The sequence below is a fragment of the Hypomesus nipponensis genome, chromosome 1, assembly GCF_054491055.1.
Source record: "Hypomesus nipponensis isolate SF chromosome 1, ASM5449105v1, whole genome shotgun sequence".
NCBI classification, from domain to species: domain Eukaryota; kingdom Metazoa; phylum Chordata; class Actinopteri; order Osmeriformes; family Osmeridae; genus Hypomesus; species Hypomesus nipponensis.
This window is the reverse complement of record NC_140361.1, coordinates 2,267,501-2,290,000: the sequence shown is the minus strand read 5'-3', so window position 1 is coordinate 2,290,000 and position 22,500 is coordinate 2,267,501. Positions and strand designations below refer to the sequence as shown.

Here is a 22,500-nt window from a genome sequence, read left to right as displayed (position 1 = left end):
AGGGATGGCAGCTCCAGGGAGGGCAGCTCCAGCCTTCATAAATCTAATCCAGCTGAGCTGCACTCTCCCTCCTGGTCCAGCCTCATCCACATGCAGGTTGCTAACGTACGGCCGGCGGTCAGGAAGGGCACACACAAGCTCTGAGACCCCATTCAGAAAACCACAGGCTGCCACTCCAGGCTACGTAGCAAGCCAGCTTGGCATCATCTCCCCTGTGGCTCCTGTCTACTGAGGGTATAGAGGTTCCCTGACAGGGCTGAGAAAGACTAACATGCACACGCACACTCACCTCACTCACCTCACTCACCTCACTCACCTCACTCACCTCACCCACCCACTCACCCACCCACCCCCCCCTCACTCACCTTCTCCAACACACACACAAACAGAAGCTCTCTCTCTCTCATACACACACACACACACACAGTGCACACACTAAGCAGGGGAAGCAGCACTAGTGAAGCGACAGTTATGTTTCTACCACTACCAGCAACCCCTCCCTGCAACAGCTACAGCTAGGGTCCCCAACCAGCCTAGCAGGGCCCCTGGGAATGCAGGAAGGGGTCGTTCGAGGTCACAGACTCGGGTCTAGAAACCCTAGATCTAAAATCCCCAGATCTAGAATCCCCAGATCTAGAATCCCCAGATCTAGAATCCCCAGATCTAAAATCCCCAGATCTAGAATCCCCAGATCTAGAATCCCCAGATCTAGAATCCCCAGATCTAGAATCCCCAGATCTAGAATCCCAACCCCTGGTCTGGACACCCCTTTCTAGATGAGAGTTCATCTGTTTGATCCAGATAGTGACACGAGGACCAGGCTGTGTATTCCTGCATCCACAGGGGGGTCTCAGCACACTACACCAGCAGGGGGTCTGACAGTCCTGTTACCTGCTGTGGTGGACGTGGGTTTGGGGGTAAAGGTCACCCTCCTGACCCCTGGGCCCAGCCTCCCCCGCCCTACAGGACACGTGACAAGGAGCACGCAGTCAGACTGGGGGAGCGGGGAACTTGGGCTATTTGTGCTTTCGAGATCCAATCACACACCCCAACAGTCTCTGTGTTTGTACGTGTCTATGCACACACACACACACACACACATCCCTGGAACGCTGGACAGACTCCTAGAATCCTAGCCTTTGTGTTGGAATACATGACGCAACACTGAGGAGATTCCGGGGCCAGTTTCACCCCCTGTCCACCAGGTGTCAGCGGTGAGGCGGGGTGTGTCAGGCAGACATGGGAGACAGGGAGCAGGATGACAGGCTTACCCTTCTTGGGGGAGCTGTGGGGGGAGGTGGGGGGGGAGGAGAGCTGGGAGGAGGAGTTGGACGCTGCGTCGTCTGGCTGTCTCTTCTGCCTCTCGCTCGCCTCCTCCGACAGAGACAGGATCTTCTTCAGCGACTGAGGCGAGCTTGTGCCTTCCAAACAAACACAGAGCAGCGTTAGCGAACAGGTTAGCAAGCGCGGTTAGCCTCAGTCAGGAAGGAGGCTTTGTTGACAGGATTAAAAAACGCTGCTACATTGTTCCGTCTTTCTCGCTCTTTTTTTTTTTTTTACATGCAGTCCCCCAGACAGCCTCCAGGTGGTGCCAACACCACCAAAACAGACTTGGCTCCAAGACGCTCTGCTTACTGGACAACAAAGCATCCATCACCCAGTCAAGACGACCCCCCCTCCAGTCTCCTCCCTGTGTGTGTGTGTGTGTGTGTGTGTGGGTGGGGTTCGTCTCACCGAAGGGCGGCAGGTCTTTGACGGGGACCTTCTTGCGGGAGGGGTAGAGGGCCACGGCCGGTACCTGGAGGGCCTGGCCGCTCTTGGTCAGCTGACCCCGCTGCTGGGACGCCGCCCTGGACACCACCGGAGACGTGTCCGGCCTCTTCCTGTCCCCGGAACTCTTGGGCACTAGGACCCAGACGCCAGGTGGGCGGTTAGTAGACTTAGAGATGTGCTGTCGTCATGTTTTGTATTATTACATTCATCATGTATTCGTTCTCTTATACAGAGAAGTAGTGTGCCTTATAATGTTTTGTCATTTAAAGTAAGAATAATGTATACATTCCCTTCCACAGAGAAGATGTGGGTGTAATTTACCATCATAATAACCATATTCATGGACTTGTACAGAGACAAACGTGTGTGTTAAAATGACAATTAATCCATTCAGCGTTCAAAGCCCCTCCACCTCAACACCCCCTCCCTCTCCCCCCCTCCCTCACCTCTCCCTCTCCCCCCCCCCTCCCTCAACACCCCCCCTCTCCCTCCCCCCCCCTCTCTCTCACCCCCCCTTTCCCTCCCTCTCCCTCCCCCCCCCCCCTTTCCCTCACCCCCCCCTCTCCCTCACCTCCCCCCCCTTCTCCCTCACCCCCTCGTCCCGTCCCCCCCCAGCTGTACTCACAGGTGTTGATGGAGGGCTCACACTGCATGGACAGGGTGTGGAGGCTGTCCTCATTGGTCTCCAGGTTCAGGTTGGACAGGTACTGCTTCACCTTGCGAGCCATCTGCGCGTCCTCGTACAGCTTCTTGGCGTTGAGGAAGGAACTGCGGCGCACGCGCTTCTTGTGTCCGCCTGTCTGTGTGACGTCCAGCACGGCCGCGTTGGCACTGCCCTGACTGAGGGACCTGGACGCACACACACACACACGCAGGGTTCGTACACCACCACGCACACCGTTTATACACCAATACACACAGGCATACACACACGCGCACACACACACACAAAACAGAGGAGGTAGAGAGACCATTATCAGATTGATGCTATTTGTGTGTGTGAGTGAGTGTGAGTGTGTGTGTGTGTGTGTGTGTGTGTGTGTGTGTGTGAGTGAGTGTGTGAGTGTGTGTGTGTGTGTGTGTGTGTGTGAGTGTGCGCCCATATGCCTGTGACTAATCCAGAGAGAACTCTATGGGTGGAAGCAGTCCAAAGAAGGAACATGGTATTGTTTCATTTTTAGACTCATGCAGAGGGCAGGCTTCATGGCTCTACTCTCAGTTCTGGAACATTCCATGCATTCCAACAGGGGGGGGTCGGGGAGTCAAACAGGCAACAGGGTCGGCTGGGAAGGGTTTCTAACGAAGGAACATAGTCTATAGTTTACATAACTGTGGCCTGAGTCAGGGGTGTAGTAAAACTTTCTTTCAAAAGCACGTGGTAGGTTTGGAAAGTGCACAGCAGCTACACTGTTGATGTTCTGTAGTGAGTAACACTCTGAACATTTCAGAAGGGAGGCCACAAGAATGTAAAGTAAGACTAGCTTTCGATGTGGTGCTGACGTCGATGTTAAACGCTTCGAGTCGAGGTAGGTACTGCATGAGGACAACTTCAAATAATGGCAAACTGAAACTGCAAAATTATAGGATTTGCATGCTGTTAAGAGTGTATTAATGTATCAGAGTTGAATACATTGATAATGATCACTTTTGCTAGTAAATGTTTCTGATATTAGTTATTTTGTGTTATATATTTTCCATTTGGCAGAAGCTCACAGGTTTTGCTTGTGGGAGAAAGTGATACCGATCAAGATCTTTAGAGTGATACACACAGTTCCTCACAGAATGTTCTAGTCAGTGATTCCAGATGTGTGTTGAGGCCCAGGTACTAGCAGAAGTGATCTTCCCATCGTTCTAAGCCTTTAAGCTCGAGGTTGGAAGTGTTAGCAGGGTGTCAAACTAAACCGGTTAATCAAAACAAGGCTTGCGAAAAGAAGGGAGGCACACAAAAGAGCAGATAACCGGGGGGGGGGGGGGTCGGCAAGAGAGCAAAGGTCATAGGTTAGCCAACTCACCCTAAACTCCTCCATTTCTTCTTCCTAGAAGGGATAGCCATGAACAGAGAAGCGAGGGTGCAAAGATTGGACGGAGAGAGAGAGAGGGAGAAAGACAGGGAGAGACAAGCTTAGGACAGGAAAGACCACCAAGACCACCAAAGATGTGTCACCAGAAGCCCCATGTGAGAGAGACCAGAAAGATACAACAACAACAACAACAGCCGGTCTCCCGACCCGGAAGTGACATCACAGAATGGGACAAAACAAACACACTTTTACAGCAGCACCGTGATTTGAATGTGAATGAGGAAGTGGCGGGGAGAGGCTGCTTGGCCCGGCTGAGGAGGGGAAGCGAGAGACAGGAACTCTGACCAGCCTACAGTGAACCACCCCCCAGAGGCGGGCTAGTCCGTGGGAAGCCTGAACCTACAGGACAGGGAGCGTGAGGGCAGATTAGTGTGGCCTGGGAAGGCCCAGGTTCCTGTGTGTGTCTGGACAGGTCACCTGGTTCTGAACATGAGAGCAGGATCCATGTTGACTGAGCCCATGCGGCCCACGTGACGGATCTCCTTGGCGATCATCCTCAGCTTCTCAAAGTTCACCAGCCCGTCCACCTTCGAGTCGTTACCTGAGGGACGACAGGAGAAAACACCTGTTATTTTGGTGTGTTTTTTTTTTTTTTATGGTATTTTATTTCATTGCTTCATGTATATTTTATTCTTTATATATCAAAAGCAGGCTCTCCAATGCAGAGAAGCTTCCACACATGTCGAAGGTCACGGGAGCTCAGGACTACACACCTTCATGCAGGAAGGTGAGGTCCTTCTTGATGACGGGGAACAGAGGGATGATGGGAGGCTGGAGGTTCTGGTTGTTGAGGACGTTGCGGTACTTGGCCATGTTCCTGGAAGGGTCGAACAGGTCCTGGAGGTCCCCAAACAGCTTCTCGTACTTACTGGGCAGTTTCTCCCACGTGCCCCGCAGTCTGGAGACTGGAGCCAGGTTCAGGCCGCTGAACAACCACAAACAGACCGCACGGTCAATACACTGCTCCCAGAGACTGTGGTCAACCAGGATCACAGGGCCTGAGTCAGTATTGTGAAACCACAATGTCAAGTGGTCGACCACAGAGTTTTCTTTGACGTGTTGAAAAAAGACCTGAGAGATCACATCCATGATCTCTGACACGGTTTGTATTTGGCTTTAGGATGAAAAATCATCTGCTAAATGAATAGAAAAGTCCAATGTAAAGCTACTGGGGTAAGGTTATTACTGTGGGTAAGCTAAGCTAAGCACACATACTATACAGTGTATGCGTACAGGTGCCACACAAAAGCGACGACATCCCCCACATGCCTCCTCACTGACCTGATGATGGCGAACATGGAGTTGAAGTTCTTGCACTCGCGGCAGTGCAGGGCGATCTTCACAAAGTGCTTGATGGTCTTCATGCGCTTGAGCTGGTTGGGTTCCCGCGTCACCTCCGACGCCACCCAGAAGGTCTCCAGGTTGATGGCCTCCTCGAAGCGCTTGAGGCTGGCCGAGCCCGTCTTGGAGCGCAGCTTGAACAGGTCGTCCATGTACTCGGTGGGCTCGATGGCGCAGAAGAGCTCGAAGGCCCTCATGGACAGCTGTGTGGCCACCTCCACCGTGCTGAGCTGCAGCAGGGAGATCTGACCCTCCCTCAGCAGGTCCTGGGCGTCCTCGTCCGAGCACAGGGTCTCTGTCTCCATGTTGCTCTTCAGGTAGTACCTGGGGGGGGGGGGGAGGACGTTGGAGTGTGGTGCATAGCAAGACTTGTTGAGGAAGGAGGAGAGGAGATGGGAGGCGATGTAGGAGGGGAGGCAAGGAGAGGAGGCGGGAGAGGAGGAGGCTAGGAGAGGTGACAGGAGAGGCTAGGAGGAGAATATAGGAGGAGAGGCTAGGAGAGGAGGAGGCTAGGAGGACAGGCGACAGGAGAGGAGAGACTAGGAAAGGTGACAGGAGAGGCCAGGATGATGGTGATAGGAGAGGAAGCTAGGAGAGGAAAAAAGGAGGGCAGGAGGAGGGAAGGGCAGGAGGAGGGAAGGGCAGGAGGAGGGCAGGAGGAGGGAAGGAGGAGGGCAGGAGGAGGACAGGAGGAGGACAAGAGGAGGGCAGGAGGAGGACAGGAGGAGGACAGGAGGAGGGCAGGAGGAGGGGAGGAGGAGGGAAGGGCAGGAGGAGCGAAGGGCAGGAGGAGGACAGGAGGAGGAAAGGGCAGGAGGAGGACAGGAGGAGGAAAGGGCAGGAGGAGGAAAGGGCAGGAGGAGGGAAGGGCAGGAGGAGGGAAGGGCAGGAGGAGGGAAGGGCAGGAGGAGGGAAGGGCAGGAGGAGGGAAGGGCAGGAGGAGGGTGGGAGGAGGGAGACGTGTCCTACCTGCCGCTGAGCTGAATCCTGTCTGCCAGCTTGGAGAGCTGCTCCGGCAGGCGTCTCTGCTTGATAACGCCCTCCGGCGTGACGGACACCTCGCACAGCGAATAGGCTTCCGGCGCGGCCGTCAGGGCGAACTCGCGGATGGCCTGCACCACCACCTCCTTGGCCGTGGTGTCCTTACCGATCATGATGTAGCGACTCTGCTGGTCAGCCTTGAACACACGCAGCACCTGGTCCGACATGTCTGCAGGAAGGGAGGAGGGAGGGAGGGAGGGAGGGAAGGAGGGAAGGAGGGAGGGAGGGAGGGACGGAGGGACGGAGGGAGGGAGGGAGAACAGACATTCAAAGACTGCCGACATGCGGACCTGTTTACCAGCCTGTGTCTCATTCACAACCCTGACGGAGGTGTAAGGCAAGCACCGTCACCTAGAATCGGTTGCCATTAGATACAACCTGAATCATGATGACACACTGACATGTCCGTGTCCATTAGTCACCAAGCAACACCTGACAACTCAGATTGAAATAACCACCATCGCTGGTGTGTATAGCATGTGTGCTATGATCTGTTTAGAGTCAACAGAGATGTTATAGAACCCAATCTGTCACAGATTCTACACACAATCATCAAAGACAGCACGACAACACAAGACATACAGCACCCCACTGTAGTGAAGGTTTATTAGAGCCGCACCCTCAAATCAACCCAGCCCTGATCTCAGCCATGCAGAGAGAATTTGAAAAGCAAGGCCAGTTTGATTATGAGCCCCCATTAAACCCAAACAACTTCGTAATCCAGCTAAGAGCTGTAGATGAGCTTGGGAGAAGAAAGGCGGAGAGGAGAGAAGCTGCAGCCCGAGCAGAGCAGAGCAGATACTCACTGGTCACGACAGGTGCTGAAACAACACAGTGTGGGAATCTGTTAATAAAGGCTGGAAACATAGACGCCAGAAATCTGCCTAATAACAGCAAGGCTGCCAGCATCATCCAGTATGGGCAGCATCATCCAGTATGGGCAGCATAAGTGAGATGTGGGAGGTTTCAAATGTGTTCATGGCTCAGAGAGACATTTCTAATTTCAAGCTGGTGTACATTTGAATCCAAAGAGAGAATTTTGATTCATTTCAAATGGATCCTTTTCGAATAAAATATCCATTCATGAAGTCGGAGGCACAAATCACTGACAGATTCATGTTTCACTCCCTTTAGTTTCCCTGTAATGATCAACTGCCGCCAGGAAGGAAGGGGAAACAGGCTGATTTGACACGTCTCTACAGAGGATAGATAGCTCAGCACTGGGGTATTTCACAGCACATCTACAGATCACAGGTTCAAATCCTCCTGTGTATTTGGTTTTAGATGAAAATATCTGCTAACTAAATACATTAGGATTATGACTTAATGACTATATTAGTCTAGTATTTCATTTAAATGTACTGAGGAACGTACAATTAGGCAGGAAGAATTGAAAAGGACATCTACCCTCCTAGGTTTATACTCCAACCCTGCTCCTGGAGAGATACCCTACAGTCGATTCACACTCCAACCCTTCTCCCGATTCAGCTTGTCAACCAGCTAACTAGGAATGGTCCTTGCTGGATCAGGGTGGGAGAGAGGACCAGGGGCGGGGGCGGGGTCTGGGGCGGGGGCAGGGGCGGGCCTCCAGGCCCCCTGTGGCGAGCGTCACAGCGCCCTCACCTGGCTGGTTGGTGAAGTCCAGGATGCGGTGGTGAGACTGGAGCAGGTCTGGGTTGGAGGACGACAGGTTCCCGCTGACAGGCAGTGCAGGGGGGACCTGCTTCGACTGCTTCAGCCCCACGATGCTGTCGTCCTGGGATTGGCCCACGCCGACGTCGCTATGGAAACAGGAGGTGAGGGGGAGGAGTAGGTTAGGGTGCAGTTCCGTTGTTGGAGTGTAGAGGGCGATGTTTGTGAGGAAGAGAGAGGGAACAAAATGTGTCCGCTAAGATTTTTTTGTACTACATTTAAGGAATCATGCACAAATCCTACGACCCAAAAAGAGTCCAAATCCATGGAACTCATAACCAGAGCAACTTCACAGCACCCTGCGTCACAACAACATATCCTCCAACTTACTTGTATGGTTTGGGGGGCAGGATGCTGGTGAGAGTCTTGTCGAAGATCTTCTTCAGCTTGTTGCGTCCTCCCACCGTGTTGGCCTTGGCCTTCTTAGAGACCTTCTCCAGACCCATCACCTGCTCCACGTCCACCGCCAGGTCAGGGATGGAGAAGCGGCTGGCCTTCTTGATGTCTCCGATCTTGGGGAGGTGAGGGGCTCCGTTCTTCCTGTCCTCCTCCTCCCCCTCGGCCTCCTGGTCCTGCTCCGGCCTGCTGAGGAGCTCCTTGAACACTGGGGAGGAGAGGAGGAGAGAGGAGAGGAGAGGAGAGGAGAGGAGGGGAGGGGAGGGGAGGGGAGGGGAGGGGAGGGGAGGGGAGGGGAGGGGAGGGGAGGGGAGGGGAGGGGAGGGGAGGGGAGGGGAGGGGAGGGGAGGGGAGGGGAGGGGAGAGCAGAGCAGAGCAGAGCAGAGCAGAGCAGAGCAGAGCAGAGCAGAGCAGAGCAGAGCAGAGCAGAGCAGAGCAGAGCAGAGTTTAAGCGTTTAGTTGTGTAAGTAGAGGGTTTGTTGTGATGTGCGTGTGTGTGTCGCTCGATTGTTTGTGTCAAAGCTATCTGTCTAGGAAGCCGTGCCTCACCTAACAGGTTGGTCTTCACAGTAATGGACAGGTGTGTGTTGTTCCTCAGGATCTCGTTGGCTTTGCTGAGCTGGACGTTCTCAAAGTTCTGTCCGTTCACTTCCAAGATCTGCCAAACGACACCAAACACAAACACAGGTCAACTAATGTCTTCCACCTTTTCCACATCGACAAGCTAAGGCCACCGTTGCAACTACAACGCTCGAGTCTGTCTATGACATCACAACAGGAAACAGGAAGTATCCGCTGCATCCTTCCAGGTGTGTGAACTCTAACCCTCACACCTGCAGTCTGGGCAAGGCTTCCTCTCCATCTAGTGGCCGCTTAGCTACCCCTCAGAGTGGTGGGAGGAAGCGGCCTTTGACCTCTACTTCCTGGGCTGTCACTGTCGTTACCACAGTGCTGATGGAGCCGCAAGCTCTAAGAGCAGTTCCCTGGTCAGCTCTTATTAAAGTAGTTTGAGTTCAGAGGTCAGCGGAGGTTAAGTGGCTAGTAGGTTGATGAGGAGTGGATTGTGACGGGCAGACATTCACCGTGTTTAATGGTGATAAATGATCCGACTGAAGAGGGTATGAGAATGAAACGTGTGGCAGGAAGTTTTGCCTCACACTTCCTGTGGGGAAACAGCTGAAGGGGAGTTTGGGATTAGGGGTTTAAGCCTCGATGACAGCCAGGCACAGGACTCAGGTTTCAGTGCTTGACTGAAACCTCTTAGACCTCACGTCTACATGACTGAACGACTAGAACTGTAAAGATGAAGATTTGGGTAGTGACAAGGATGAGGAGGATGATGATGATAATGAGGAGGATGATAATGATGGTCATGATGATGATAATGATGATGATAATGATGGTCATGATGATGGTCATGATGATGATAATGATGGTCATAATGATGATAATGAGGGTCATGATGATGATAATCATGGTCATTATGATGATAATGATGGTCATGATGATGGTCATGATGATGATAATGATGGTCATAATGATGATAATGAGGGTCATGATGATGATAATCATGGTCATTATGATGATAATGAGGGTCATGATGATGATAATGATGGTCATTATGATGATAATGATGGTCATTATGATGATAATGATGGTCATAATGATGATAATGAGGGTCATGATGATGATAATCATGGTCATTATGATGATAATGATGGTCATAATGATGATAATGATGGTCATAATGATGATAATGATGGTCATGATGATGATAATGATGGTCATGCTGATGGGTGACGGCGGTAGCATAGGGCGTACCTGATCTCCTCGTTTGAGCCCTGCCTCTGCAGCCTTGCTCCCCGGCTCCACGCTGTCGATGAAGACGCGGAAGCCCTTCTCAGAGCCGCCCAGCAGGGAGAAGGCCAGCGGAGCCTCTCTGGACGGCTTGGTCAGGGTCACCAGCCGGGCCTTGGCCTTGGCAGCACACGCTATGTTTAACAGTCTCAGGTGCCCGCACATTTTCTGGAAAGGCAAAAATGAGAATTCAATACAGAAATAAAAAAGCATTCAAAATCTGCCTGTTTTTACAAGCAAAGTCACAGAGGGCTTTGCATATGAGGCCGTAGACCTGCACCTAAACATGAACTTTATATGTGTGTTAGTAAAGCCCAGGAGGGGGGCTGGGATACTGTATGAGGGTGACAGGACTGAGGGGTCACGGGGAGATGTTTCACTTCAGAAAGAAACCAACCTCTCTCTCCAGATTGTTCTCAAACTCCTCAAGGAAGTGTGTCATGGCATGGTCGCCCTCAAAGTCGTTGAAGTGATTGTTCACCCACAGCAAGACTACCCGTGTAACCTGGGAGACCAGCACAGAGGACAATCACCATCACAGCACGTGTGGGTCTACAGGTGTGCGGTCTGTCTGAGTGTAGGTGTGACTGTATGAAAGTCTATGTGTGTGTGTGTGTGTGTCCATGTGTGTGTGTGTGTGTGTGTACCTTGTCCCTGAGGCTTGGATCGTGGAACCACTCCAGCAGCTTGTGCCCCACCACCATGGGGCTGGACAGGAAGGTCCTGTAGGTGAGCAGGAAGTCCTCAATGTAGGTGGGGTCCACCACCGAGTGCTCCTCCACCAGGTGCATGGTCAGGCGCTCTGTCGTCCCCTGCAGGACCGGAGGGGAAGGACACACTCAGCACTGCACCATCACTGACCTCAACACTGCACCATCACTGACCTCAACACTGCACCATCACTGACCTCAACACTGCACCATCACTGCACCATCACTGACCTCAACACTGCACCATCACTGACCTCAACACTGCACCATCACTGACCTCAACACTGCACCATCACTGACCTCAACACTGCACCATCACTGACCTCAACACTGCACCATCACTGACCTCAACACTGCACCATCACTGACCTCAACACTGCACCATCACTGACCTCAACACTGCACCATCACTGACCTCAACACTGCACCATCACTGCACCATCACTGACATCAACACTGCACCATCACTGCACCATCACTGACCTCAACACTGCACCATCACTGCACCATCACTGACCTCAACACTGCACCATCACTGACCTCAACACTGCACCATCACTGACCTCAACACTGCACCATCACTGCACCATCACTGACCTCAACACTGCACCATCACTGACCTCAACACTGCACCATCACTGACCTCAACACTGCACCATCACTGACCTCAGCACTGCACCATCACTGACCTCAACACTGCACCATCACTGACCTCAACACTGCACCATCACTGACCTCAACACTGCACCATCACTGACCTCAACACTGCACCATCACTGACCTCAGCACTGCACCATCACTGACCTCAACACTGCACCATCACTGACCTCAACACTGCACCATCACTGACCTCAACACTGCACCATCACTGACCTCAGCACTGCACCATCACTGACCTCAACACTGCACCATCACTGACCACGCCTTCTCAAAGAGTCTACTTTGCCCGTTAAAACAGTTCGATTAGGATGAAACTAAGTGCTAGTATGGGCCTCTGTGTGGCCTACGAGTCTCCGTGTGGACATGATGTGTGATAGTCTCCCAGCCTCACCTTGATGACGATGTGTCCCTTCCTGGTTCCGGTGCGGTCCAGTTCGCGGTGCTCCTTCACCATGACGATCTCTCCCTCCTCCTCCACTTTCTGCATGTTCTTTTCCACCTGGTTCAGGATGCAGCAGTACTCCTGCTGTGCGATGCACACAAACTGGAGAGGAGGAGAGAGTGGGGGGGACAGGAGGGGGGAGAGGAGAGGAGGGGGGAGGGGAGGAGGAGGGAGGGGAGAGAGGGGAGGAGGGAGGGAGGGGAGGAAGAGGGGGAGGGAGAGGGAGGGGAGGAAGAGGAGGAAGAGGAGGGGGAGGAAGGGTAGGGAAAGGAGGAGTAGAAGAAGAGTTGGAGGAAGGTAGAGGAGGTGAAAGAGAAGGAGGGGAAGGAGAGAGAGGAGGAGGAAAAAAGCAGAGATGAAAGGATCCATCCCTCACAGTCATGTCTTCCCCTCTGCCAACACTATAAGGATCCACAGCCAATCCATGTGCCGCCCCATGAGCTCCAGGCTGATCAGTACCTGGCAGTCGTCCACCTTGGTCTTCATCACTCCCTTCATGTACTCCTTCTCCATAGTGGGCGACACCCCGAAGCTGTTCCCCATGCACAGGATCTCAGCACGGCCCTCTGGGCTTGTCACCTCCACGGAGCCGTTTAGGATCACCGACCACGAATCCAGCTGGGACAGCAGAGAGGAGCAGCTCACACCACAGCTGGGAACCCACACTCGGTCTCAAGGTGTGGTGTACCATAGTGTACCATAGTGTACCATAGTGTACCATAGTGTACCGTAGTGTACCGTAGTGTACCGTAGTGTACCATAGTGTACCATAGTGTACCGTAGTGTACCGTAGTGTACCGTAGTGTACCATAGTGTACCGTAGTGTACCGTAGTGTACCGTAGTGTACCATAGTGTACCGTAGTGTACCGTAGTGTACCATAGTGTACCGTAGTGTACCGTAGTGTACCGTAGTGTACCGTAGTGTACCGTAGTGTACCATAGTGTACCATAGTGTACCGTAGTGTACCATAGTGTACCATAGTGTACCGTAGTGTACCGTAGTGTACCGTAGTGTACCGTAGTGTACCATAGTGTACCATAGTGTACCGTAGTGTACCGTAGTGTACCGTAGTGTACTGTAGTGTACCATAGTGTACCATAGTGTACCATAGTGTACTGTAGTGTACTGTAGTGTACCATAGTGTACCATAGTGTACCATAGTGTACTGTAGTGTACCATAGTGTACCATAGTGTACCATAGTGTACCATAGTGTACTGTAGTGTACCATAGTGTACCGTAGTGTACTGTAGTGTACCATAGTGTACCATAGTGTACCATAGTGTACCGTAGTGTACCGTAGTGTACTGTAGTGTACCATAGTGTACTGTAGTGTACTGTAGTGTACCGTAGTGTACCGTAGTGTACCATAGTGTACCATAGTGTACTGTAGTGTACCATAGTGTACCATAGTGTACCGTAGTGTACCGTAGTGTACTGTAGTGTACTGTAGTGTACCGTAGTGTACCATAGTGTACCATAGTGTACCATAGTGTACTGTAGTGTACCATAGTGTACCATAGTGTACTGTAGTGTACCATAGTGTACCATAGTGTACTGTAGTGTACCGTAGTGTACTGTAGTGTACTGTAGTGTACCATAGTGTACCGTAGCGTACCATAGTGTACTGTAGTGTACCGTGGTGTACCATAGTGTACCATGGTGTACCGTGGTGTACCGTGGTGTACCGTGGTGTACCATAGTGTACTGTAGTGTACTGTAGTGTACCATAGTGTACCGTGGTGTACCATAGTGTACCATAGTGTACCGTGGTGTACCATAGTGTACCATAGTGTACCATGGTGTACCGTGGTGTACCATAGTGTACTGTAGTGTACCATAGTGTACTGTAGTGTACCGTAGTGTACCGTGGTGTACCATAGTGTACCATAGTGTACCGTGGTGTACCATAGTGTACTGTAGTGTACCATAGTGTACTGTAGTGTACCGTGGTGTACCATAGTGTCCAGTACACAAACTGGTGCTGGATTCAAGAGGCTCAGCGAGATGATTGATTTCCATTTTTGGAATCGTAATCATGTCAACTGCGTTTACTAACTACATTTGAGTTGGTTTATGATAAATATCATATATTTTTATAGCATATAAAAGAATGTTTTTATGGGTTCTCATTAAACTCAATAGTTAAATCCCACATTGAGACATAATGGATGAACTCTCTCTCTTCCACCACAACAAACCCAAATCCCAGGCTTCAAACGTCTTCCTCCAGCACCACCACCAGTGTATGGTCACAGTAAGGCTTCCATCAGCTCACTGCTTTACTGTGGCTCGCCAGCCTGGCCTTAAAGGCATGCTTCACACTATTGTTTGGGTTCACTGAAGCGTAAAAATGACCAAAATGTCTTGATTCAGAGTGAGGGTGCGGCCCAGTAAAGAGGAGCAGATATGAGATGTGTGCTGCTCCTCTGAAGAGGGAGGACTCAGGGACTGGGAGAGAAGGCAGTCATTCATGTTTAATAGAGCAGAAAAAAACCCTCAAATGGAAGAAAAGGTCTTGGTGGCAAGAGAGAGAGAGAGGCACACGTCTACACCACTGAGACAGGAAATACAGCCTCTCTCTTCCTCCCTCCCTCCCTCTTCTCCCCTCCCTCCCTCCCTCTGTGTTCACTCTCTCACTCTTCCGTTCTTCCTTTCTATCACAACTCACCTCACCTCACCCTCTCCCATCTCCCATCTCTGTTCCTCTCTCTCTCTCCCTCCCCCCTCTCTTTCTCTCTGACAGACAATGGATTGAAGCCCACACCCTTGACACACTGGACCCAGACAGACAGAGAGAAACAGGCAGACAGAGAGAGAGAGACAGGCAGACAGAGGGACAGGCAGACAGGCAGACAGGCAGACAGACCTCTTCTCCATCGTTGAGGACGATGGTTCCTGCCCGCTCCACCACAGCGAACACCATGACGGCACACAGCTCCCTCCGGACAGACATGGTCATGTTGGCGAACGCAGGCAGCTGGTGCATGAACTCCAGTAGTTGCTCTGGGAGAGGGAGGTGAGCAGAGGAGGAGAGGAAGAGAGGGGAGGAGGAGAGGAGAAGGCAGAGGAGGAGAGGAGGAAAGGGGAGGAGGAGAGGAGAAGGCAGAGGAGGAGAGGAGGAGAGGGGAGGAGGAGAGGAGAAGGCAGAGGAGGAGGAGAGGAGAAGGCAGAGGAGGAGGGGAGGTGAGCAGAGGAGGAGAGGAGAAGGCAGACGAGGAGAAGGGAAGGCAGAGGAGAGAAGGAGAGGGCAAAGGAGGAGAGGACAAGGTTAGTATTCAGCCTTGCTTCCACGATGAATACCACACAAGAATACACTAAGAAGATAACCCTTTCATTGACTTTACAAACATGAATCAGCTCAATCAATGCTGACTCTTCTTGTAAAGACCTCCTGTAATAAAAAAAGCCTGGAAATGTTTAAAGGATCTTCGTCTGGGGATGCATGTCTGTGTTTCCCTAGCCAGCCATGTCTAAGCTGTGACAAGGTGCAGGGCACCTTGAGGCGAGAGCCACACCCTGCTAGCGTAGTGCTAGCATTGGGCTAGCATGGGGCAAGCATGGGGCAAGCGTAGAGCAGGCATGAAGCTAGCATGGGGCTAGCCTAGAACAGGCATGGTGCTAGCATGGGGCTAGCGTAGAGCAGGCATGGTGCTAGCATGGGGCTAGCGTAGAGCAGGCATGGGGATAGCATGGGGCTAGCGTAGAACAGGCATGGGGCTAGCATGGAGCTAGTATAGAACAGGCATGGGGATAGCATGGGGCTAGTATAGAACAGGCATGGGGCTAGCGTGGGGCTAGCGTAGAGCAGGCATGGGGATAGCATGGGGCTAGCGTAGAGCAGGCATGGAGCTAGCACGGGGCTAGCCTAGAACAGGCATGGGGCTAGCATAGAGCAGGCATGGGGCTAGCATGGGGGCTAGTCTGGCATTCGTCTCAAGCTCGCATGAGGCTGGTCTGGTGCTATTCTGGTGCTAGCGTAGAGCTAGTCTGGTGCTGGTTTGCAGCTCAGGCTGCATGCACTGACTGACCTGTGCTTGGCATGGCAACAGAGTGGAGGAGGGAGCTAAGGAAGCACTGAAACTTTAATGTGTCGGGAGAGGATGTGCCAGAGTGACCTAGAAAAGGCTGCCGGGGGAGGGGGGAGGGGGAGGAAGCGTGGGGGTGGGGGCCTGTGCCACATCAAGTAAGGGGGGTGGGGGGGGAGAGAGGGGGGGTGGGAGAGAGAGGGGGGGTGGGGGGAGAGAGAGGGGAGGGGAGAGAGAGAGAGGGGGGGGGAGAGAGAGGGGGGGTTGGGGGGAGAGAGAGGGGGGGGAGAGGGGGGGGTGGGGGGAGAGAGAGTGGGGGTGGAGAGGACCCCCCCTCTCTCTCTCTGTACATCAAACACATCATCCCCTGACCGCCCATCACATCCACAGACAAGCTCAGAGACAGGGGGAATTCAAGTATAAAAAATGATCCTATTCACTCCTTCCCCCTAGTTAGTATCATCACCCTTGTGGATGAATCATGGCGTACACAGCCACGGTCTGATATCACAAGCTTCATGTGGAAGGAAATGTTCCTGGAGGGTGTGGGGGGGGGGGGGGGACACGCTGGGGACGTGAGAGAAGCCCAACACAGAACGCCCCAGAGGGCTGGGGAGGTGTCTGAGCCTCACACTGCCTTCAGGAGGGGCGGGGCTAACTGCAGGGGCGGGGCGCAGTCCCACACACTTCATTAAGCACTGACGAAGCTACAATAGAGCTTGGGAAGCATATCCTCTCTGCGAAAGAAGCTCGTTCTAATTAGCCCTCATTACTCTCGGTGTAGCGCTCCCCAACAGAACACTTGCTAGAACATCTAAGAAACTGCGACGCAATTAAAAAGAGTGGGTATATTAGGGGGTTTTTATAGACTAAGTTCTCCCGGGTTCGAACCGGTGATCCCTGAGTGAACTCAGCAAGCAGAGCTCACCTGCTGGCCTATCTCGCGGACGTAAGCCCTGGCCCCACCCCGCCTCCACCCCGCCTCCACCCCGCCTCCACCCCGCCTCCACCCCGCCTCCACCCCGCCTCCACCCAGCCTCCACCCCTCGGTCGACACTCACCAATGTCATCGTCGGTCCTGTCCATGGGGTCCTTCTCCAGGCAGTCCCGTACGATGTCGCGGCTCATGAGGGGGTCGGACGCACGCTCGATGTCCTCCTCGTCGTCGTCCTCCTCAGAGTCCACCGCCGTCTCCGGCAGGCCGCTCAGGTCCATGTCTCCTTGATCGTTCTCCGTGGCCTGAAACACAAGCAGGAAGAGATCCTGGTCAAGCAGGAAGAGATCTCAGTTAACCAGGAAGAGATCCTGGTCAAGCAGGAAGAGATCCTGGTCAAGCAGGAAGAGATCTCCGGTCAAGCAGGAAGAGATCTCAGTTAACCAGGAAGAGATTCTGGTCAAGCAGGAAGAGATCTGGGTCATCAGGCACATTAGGAGAGATATAACAGAGTCATTCAGGAAGTGTCACTGTTTTCTGGAGCAGCTTGTGGTCCAACCTTCCCAAACAAAGACGACAACAAGGTTTGGTCTGAATATAAAAACATGCAGCATGTCTAAGCAGCTCATCATCATGGTCAGTGACAAACACAACATCACACAAGGTTTCTCAGAAGGGTTTCCACCATGTCTGTAATCGACCAGGAGAGAGAGAAGACCTAACAGCTACAGCATAGGAGAAGATCAGGGCAAGGACCCAGAGATCCAACATGGCCACCAGCTCCAGCAATCAGCTCATGGAACAATAACAAAACAAGCACCTGTAGTAGGTTGTTAGTGTGTATTAGGTCTGACTGCAGAGGGTTACATTTAACTGCATGAGATTTGAACCTACACAGAATCTCCTTAGACTGGGATACGGGTTCAACGCCCGTCCCTCAACAAGACAACGCAACAATGAGACGGTGCCTCCGGCGCTCTGCAGATCTGCCGACTGACGAGGTGCACAGGGTGGCCCAACAGACACACACACACACACACACGCATCAACACCAAACACCAAAGACCCTCTGCATGGCAACAAGCTAATTTCCTCTAAACCCATCCCTCCTTCGACAAACCCTGGAAAATATGGGGGCGAACGAGGGAAAGACAAGGAGCTAAAAGCACTGCAATTGCTAATGTCACACAATATTAATAGAGACTCCGGGGTGGCATCAATCAACACGTTCCACGTTCTATAAATATCGCCGAAAGGCTACACCACAGCCAGGCTTCGAACACCAAGTTCTCCTCCAGAACGAGAGCACACACACACACAATAGAGACAGAAACCGCACCCCGCCCGGGCTGCCCCGGAGGAGCGGCAGCGCAACGAAACAAATGCACCCTCTTCCTCACCCGATCGCTGAGCCTGCGCTCCGCGGTTTTACCGGACAGCGACGGTAACCTGGGGAACCTGGCGAGCTGCCTGCAGAAGCCTCGCCCCAGACGCATCCTGCTCCTCAGACGTCCGGTCTCCTCTCAGCGCCTCCGACATAGCAGCCGCCCCGGCCCTCATGAACGTGTCAGCCCTCCTCAAGCAGACGTGCAAACGCACCATCAATGATTCAGGGGCCTGTCTGAGTGGCCACCTGGGGGGCGAGGGCGGAACATGGCGGGGCAGGGGGCGGGGCCAGGATAGGGGGTGGCGGGGGCGGGGGGGGTGAAGAAGGGGGAGGTGAGTTAGGGGCGGGGCTAGTCTCAGGGGAGTCGTGGAAAGGTGTGGAGGTGTGAAACAGAGAGCCCAGTAGATGACTTGTCGACACCTTCTGACTCAACACCTCAGGTCAGCTGCAGCCCAGGCACTACAGCGCCCCTCTGGCTCTCTGGAAGCCTGGCGTTAAACACGCTTTGATTTCAAATCTGTCACGGTGCTAAACTCCTGGTGAATCTGGACGGGACTCATTACAGAGACCACCCTGGAGGGTTCAATACACAGATGCTAGGCTTGTTAATGAAGTATTACATCTCAAGTAGTCTTGCATATGAAAAAGAGTCAGGTCAATTATTATAACCTTTATTTAACCAGGAGAGACCCATTGAGATTAAGCTTCTTTCTTTCAAGGGAGACCTGGCCAAGATAGCCATCAGCATACATACAAATATAGTTACACAAATACAAAAGGCGACTAAATATAGGAGTTATTGTCGTAGCCAGGTAGATGCGTGTGTCTTTGGTCATTGCAAGCACACACATTTGATTTCCGTAGAGACAAGTCGTTAAGACAGTCAACTAGGAGCTGCTAACCAGTTACAATCTAATCTATCTAATCTATCGAACGTCACATGATGTCTGTAAATACCAGAAGGAGTGAGATTCTCCCCACGCAGGATCTATAAACGTGCTGTGAGAGTAGGTAAACGGAGGCGGGGGAGGAGGAGCCAATGTTAATATTTCAACAGGGCTATTCTTGGATCAATGCTTTCAAGCCTTCTGAGGAACCAATTTTATGATTTATTCAGACACAAAACAGTGTGGCTTGTGTGTGAGGGGCAGGTCTGTTCTGCTGGCGGGGGAACAGACAGCAGACATGACAACCAGACAGGAGACGGACCACGCCAAGCGCTACTGTAATGATACAGATACCAACCTCCTCTTGCTTCCTGTGCTAGCAGGAACTGGTTCTCGGGGGGGGGGGGGGGGGGGGGGTGGAGGATCAACACACAAGCTGTCCCGAGATGGACAGAACCAGAAATAAACGAGAGGAAGGAAGGAGGGCGAGGAAGGAGATTAAGAGAAAGGAGAGCTGGAGGTGGAGAGAGAAAGGAGAGAGGTGGAGAGAGAGGGAGAGGAGAGAGAGAGAGGCGAGAGAGAGGTGAAAAGAGAGAGGTGGAAAGAGACGAACGAGAGGTGAAGAGGAGAGAGAGAGGAGATAGAGAGAGAGGAGACTGAAAGGTGAAGAGAGAGAGAGAGGGGTTTTCTAGAGCAGCTACAAAGCTGCTAATGAGGTCCTATAGCACCAGATGGCTCAGAGACTGGGATCAGGGACTGGGTACTGTAGAGCCTGTTCAACCTAGCCCCATCCCTGCACACACACACACTGTACAGTACACACACACACACACACTGCACAGTGAACACACTGTACAGTACACACACACACACACACACAAGCACAGTACAACCGACATACATACCCAGCTACACAGCACACACAAAGACACTCTCTACAGCTCACCCACGCACCATCCAGCACACACTAACTATGTTTACAGAAACAGCACACGCACATTTGTGTACGAAAGCATACACACCACACACCACACACACACACACACACAGCAGGTGACAGTGCGTGGAGGCTACAGGGGGTGGGCTAAGAGGATTAGGAAGAAGGGCTTTGAGGCTCGTCTGGAGTCACGAGAGGGAGGGGGCGGGGTCAAGGGGGGCGGGACCGAGGGGGGGGCGGGAACGTGGGGGGGCGGGACCGAGGAGTCCAGGGTCGACCGCTCTGCTGGGAGTCTATTTAAAGGGCTGGCGTTTGGGCGGGGGGGCGGGGGGCGGGACTTCCTTACCTGGTAAATGTCTGATAGGCTGCTGCTCCCTGAGTCGCTGGTGATACTACATCCTGATTGGCTGGAGGAGACGTGGGTCACCTGTGGGTGCAAGCCGTCTGCCAGGTGGAGGCGGCTGAAGTCTGCAGGGAGCTGCACACACACACACACGTATGCATGTACAAACACGCACGCACACACACACACACACACACACACACACACACACACACACACACATACACACAGATGGTCAGTTTCACCTGTCTCAAGCCGTCCACACCAACACACACACACCTGCAGGGCATACAGGCTACACTTGACAGGGGTGTGTGTGTGATGTCACAGTGGTTAAGGCCAACATCAAACAATTGTAATAGAAGGAGTGTGTGTTGCGTTGGCTGGTCCAGCATCCATCATCCCTCTGACTGCTTCTCCCTGGTTCAGATGGTCATGTCCTTCTAACAGCAGTTCAGAACAGTCTGCCAGCCTCATAGGAACTAAGCCCTCTGAACACAGTCTGCCAGCCTCACAGGAACTACACAGCCCTCTGAACACAGTCTGCCAGCCTCACAGGAACTACACAGCCCTCTGAACACAGTCTGCCAGCCTCACAGGAACTACACAGCCCTCTGAACACAGTCTGCCAGCCTCACAGGAACTACACAGCCCTCTGAACACAGTCTGCCAGCCTCACAGGAACTACACAGCCCTCTGAACACAGTCTGCCAGCCTCACAGGAACTACACAGCCCTCTGAACACAGTCTGCCAGCCTCACAGGAACTACACAGCCCTCTGAACACAGTCTGCCAGCCTCACAGGAACTACACAGCCCTCTGAACACAGTCTGCCAGCCTCACAGGAACTACACAGCCCTCTGAACACAGTCTGCCAGCCTCACAGGAACTACACAGCCCTCTGAACACAGTCTGCCAGCCTCACAGGAACTACACAGCCCTCTGAACACAGTCTGCCAGCCTCACAGGAACTACACAGCCCTCTGAACACAGTCTGCCAGCCTCACAGGAACTACACAGCCCTCTGAACACAGTCTGCCAGCCTCATAGGAACTACACAGCCCTCTGAACACAGTCTGCCAGCCTCACAGGAACTACACAGCCCTCTGAACACAGTCTGCCAGCCTCACAGGAACTACACAGCCCTCTGAACACAGTCTGCCAGCCTCATAGGAACTACACAGCCCTCTGAACACAGTCTGCCAGCCTCACAGGAACTACACAGCCCTCTGAACACAGTCTGCCAGCCTCATAGGAACTACACAGCCCTCTGAACACAGTCTGCCAGCCTCACAGGAACTACACAGCCCTCTGAACACAGTCTGCCAGCCTCACAGGAACTACACAGCCCTCTGAACACAGTCTGCCAGCCTCATAGGAACTACAGAGGCCTCTGAACACAGTCTGCCAGCCTCATAGGAACTACACAGCCCTCTGAACACAGTCTGCCAGCCTCACAGGAACTACACAGCCCTCTGAACACAGTCTGCCAGCCTCATAGGAACTACACAGCCCTCTGAACACAGTCTGCCAGCCTCACAGGAACTACACAGCCCTCTGAACACAGTCTGCCAGCCTCACAGGAACTACACAGCCCTCTGAACACAGTCTGCCAGCCTCATAGGAACTACACAGCCCTCTGAACACAGTCTGCCAGCCTCACAGGAACTACACAGCCCTCTGACAGAAAACACATTGAAATGTCTTTATGAAGCCTGCAAAGAAGCTTAAGCTTTATCCAAATAATTAAATATCTAACTAGAAGACAGGGAGGTGGTGGTGGGGGGGTGGTGGTAATTATTTATTAACGTTAATTAATTATTTGAAATGATATATTATCCATTGGGAATATTAAAGATTAACACTGTACATTTACAGTGGGGGGAACATGTATTTATCTGCATGAAAGGATGATTTCTGAAACTAAACCAACATGTCCCATAGTGACGCTGGTAATTACTGAACGTTTACGGAAGGGCGCACGAGAGCAT

General features: G+C 52.6%; 1 protein-coding gene across 6 annotated transcripts in view; it reads right to left on the bottom strand.

The window, feature by feature from the left end:
* Positions 1–22,500, bottom strand: part of rapgef2b (Rap guanine nucleotide exchange factor 2b) — an 83,233-nt gene that overhangs the window by 7,210 nt on the left and 53,523 nt on the right. For 3 of the 6 annotated variants that reach the window (XM_084697474.1, XM_084697410.1, XM_084697797.1), the window contains 21 exons: positions 20,513–20,644; positions 17,083–17,260; positions 14,863–14,999; positions 12,453–12,611; positions 11,943–12,095; positions 10,829–10,993; positions 10,579–10,686; positions 10,146–10,349; positions 8,874–8,982; positions 8,259–8,532; positions 7,860–8,017; positions 7,043–7,057; positions 6,165–6,405; positions 5,136–5,519; positions 4,568–4,779; positions 4,272–4,395; positions 3,786–3,809; positions 2,399–2,622; positions 1,735–1,905; positions 1,272–1,421; positions 892–960 (listed from right to left, as the gene is read on the bottom strand). In XM_084697474.1, the coding sequence (XP_084553600.1) occupies positions 892–960; positions 1,272–1,421; positions 1,735–1,905; positions 2,399–2,622; positions 3,786–3,809; positions 4,272–4,395; positions 4,568–4,779; positions 5,136–5,519; positions 6,165–6,405; positions 7,043–7,057; positions 7,860–8,017; positions 8,259–8,532; positions 8,874–8,982; positions 10,146–10,349; positions 10,579–10,686; positions 10,829–10,993; positions 11,943–12,095; positions 12,453–12,611; positions 14,863–14,999; positions 17,083–17,260; positions 20,513–20,644 (3,391 nt within the window). The remainder of the gene's footprint in view (positions 1–891; positions 961–1,271; positions 1,422–1,734; positions 1,906–2,398; positions 2,623–3,785; positions 3,810–4,271; positions 4,396–4,567; positions 4,780–5,135; positions 5,520–6,164; positions 6,406–7,042; positions 7,058–7,859; positions 8,018–8,258; positions 8,533–8,873; positions 8,983–10,145; positions 10,350–10,578; positions 10,687–10,828; positions 10,994–11,942; positions 12,096–12,452; positions 12,612–14,862; positions 15,000–17,082; positions 17,261–20,512; positions 20,645–22,500) is intronic. The other 3 variants (XM_084697634.1, XM_084697554.1, XM_084697709.1) reach the window with 3 other exon arrangements.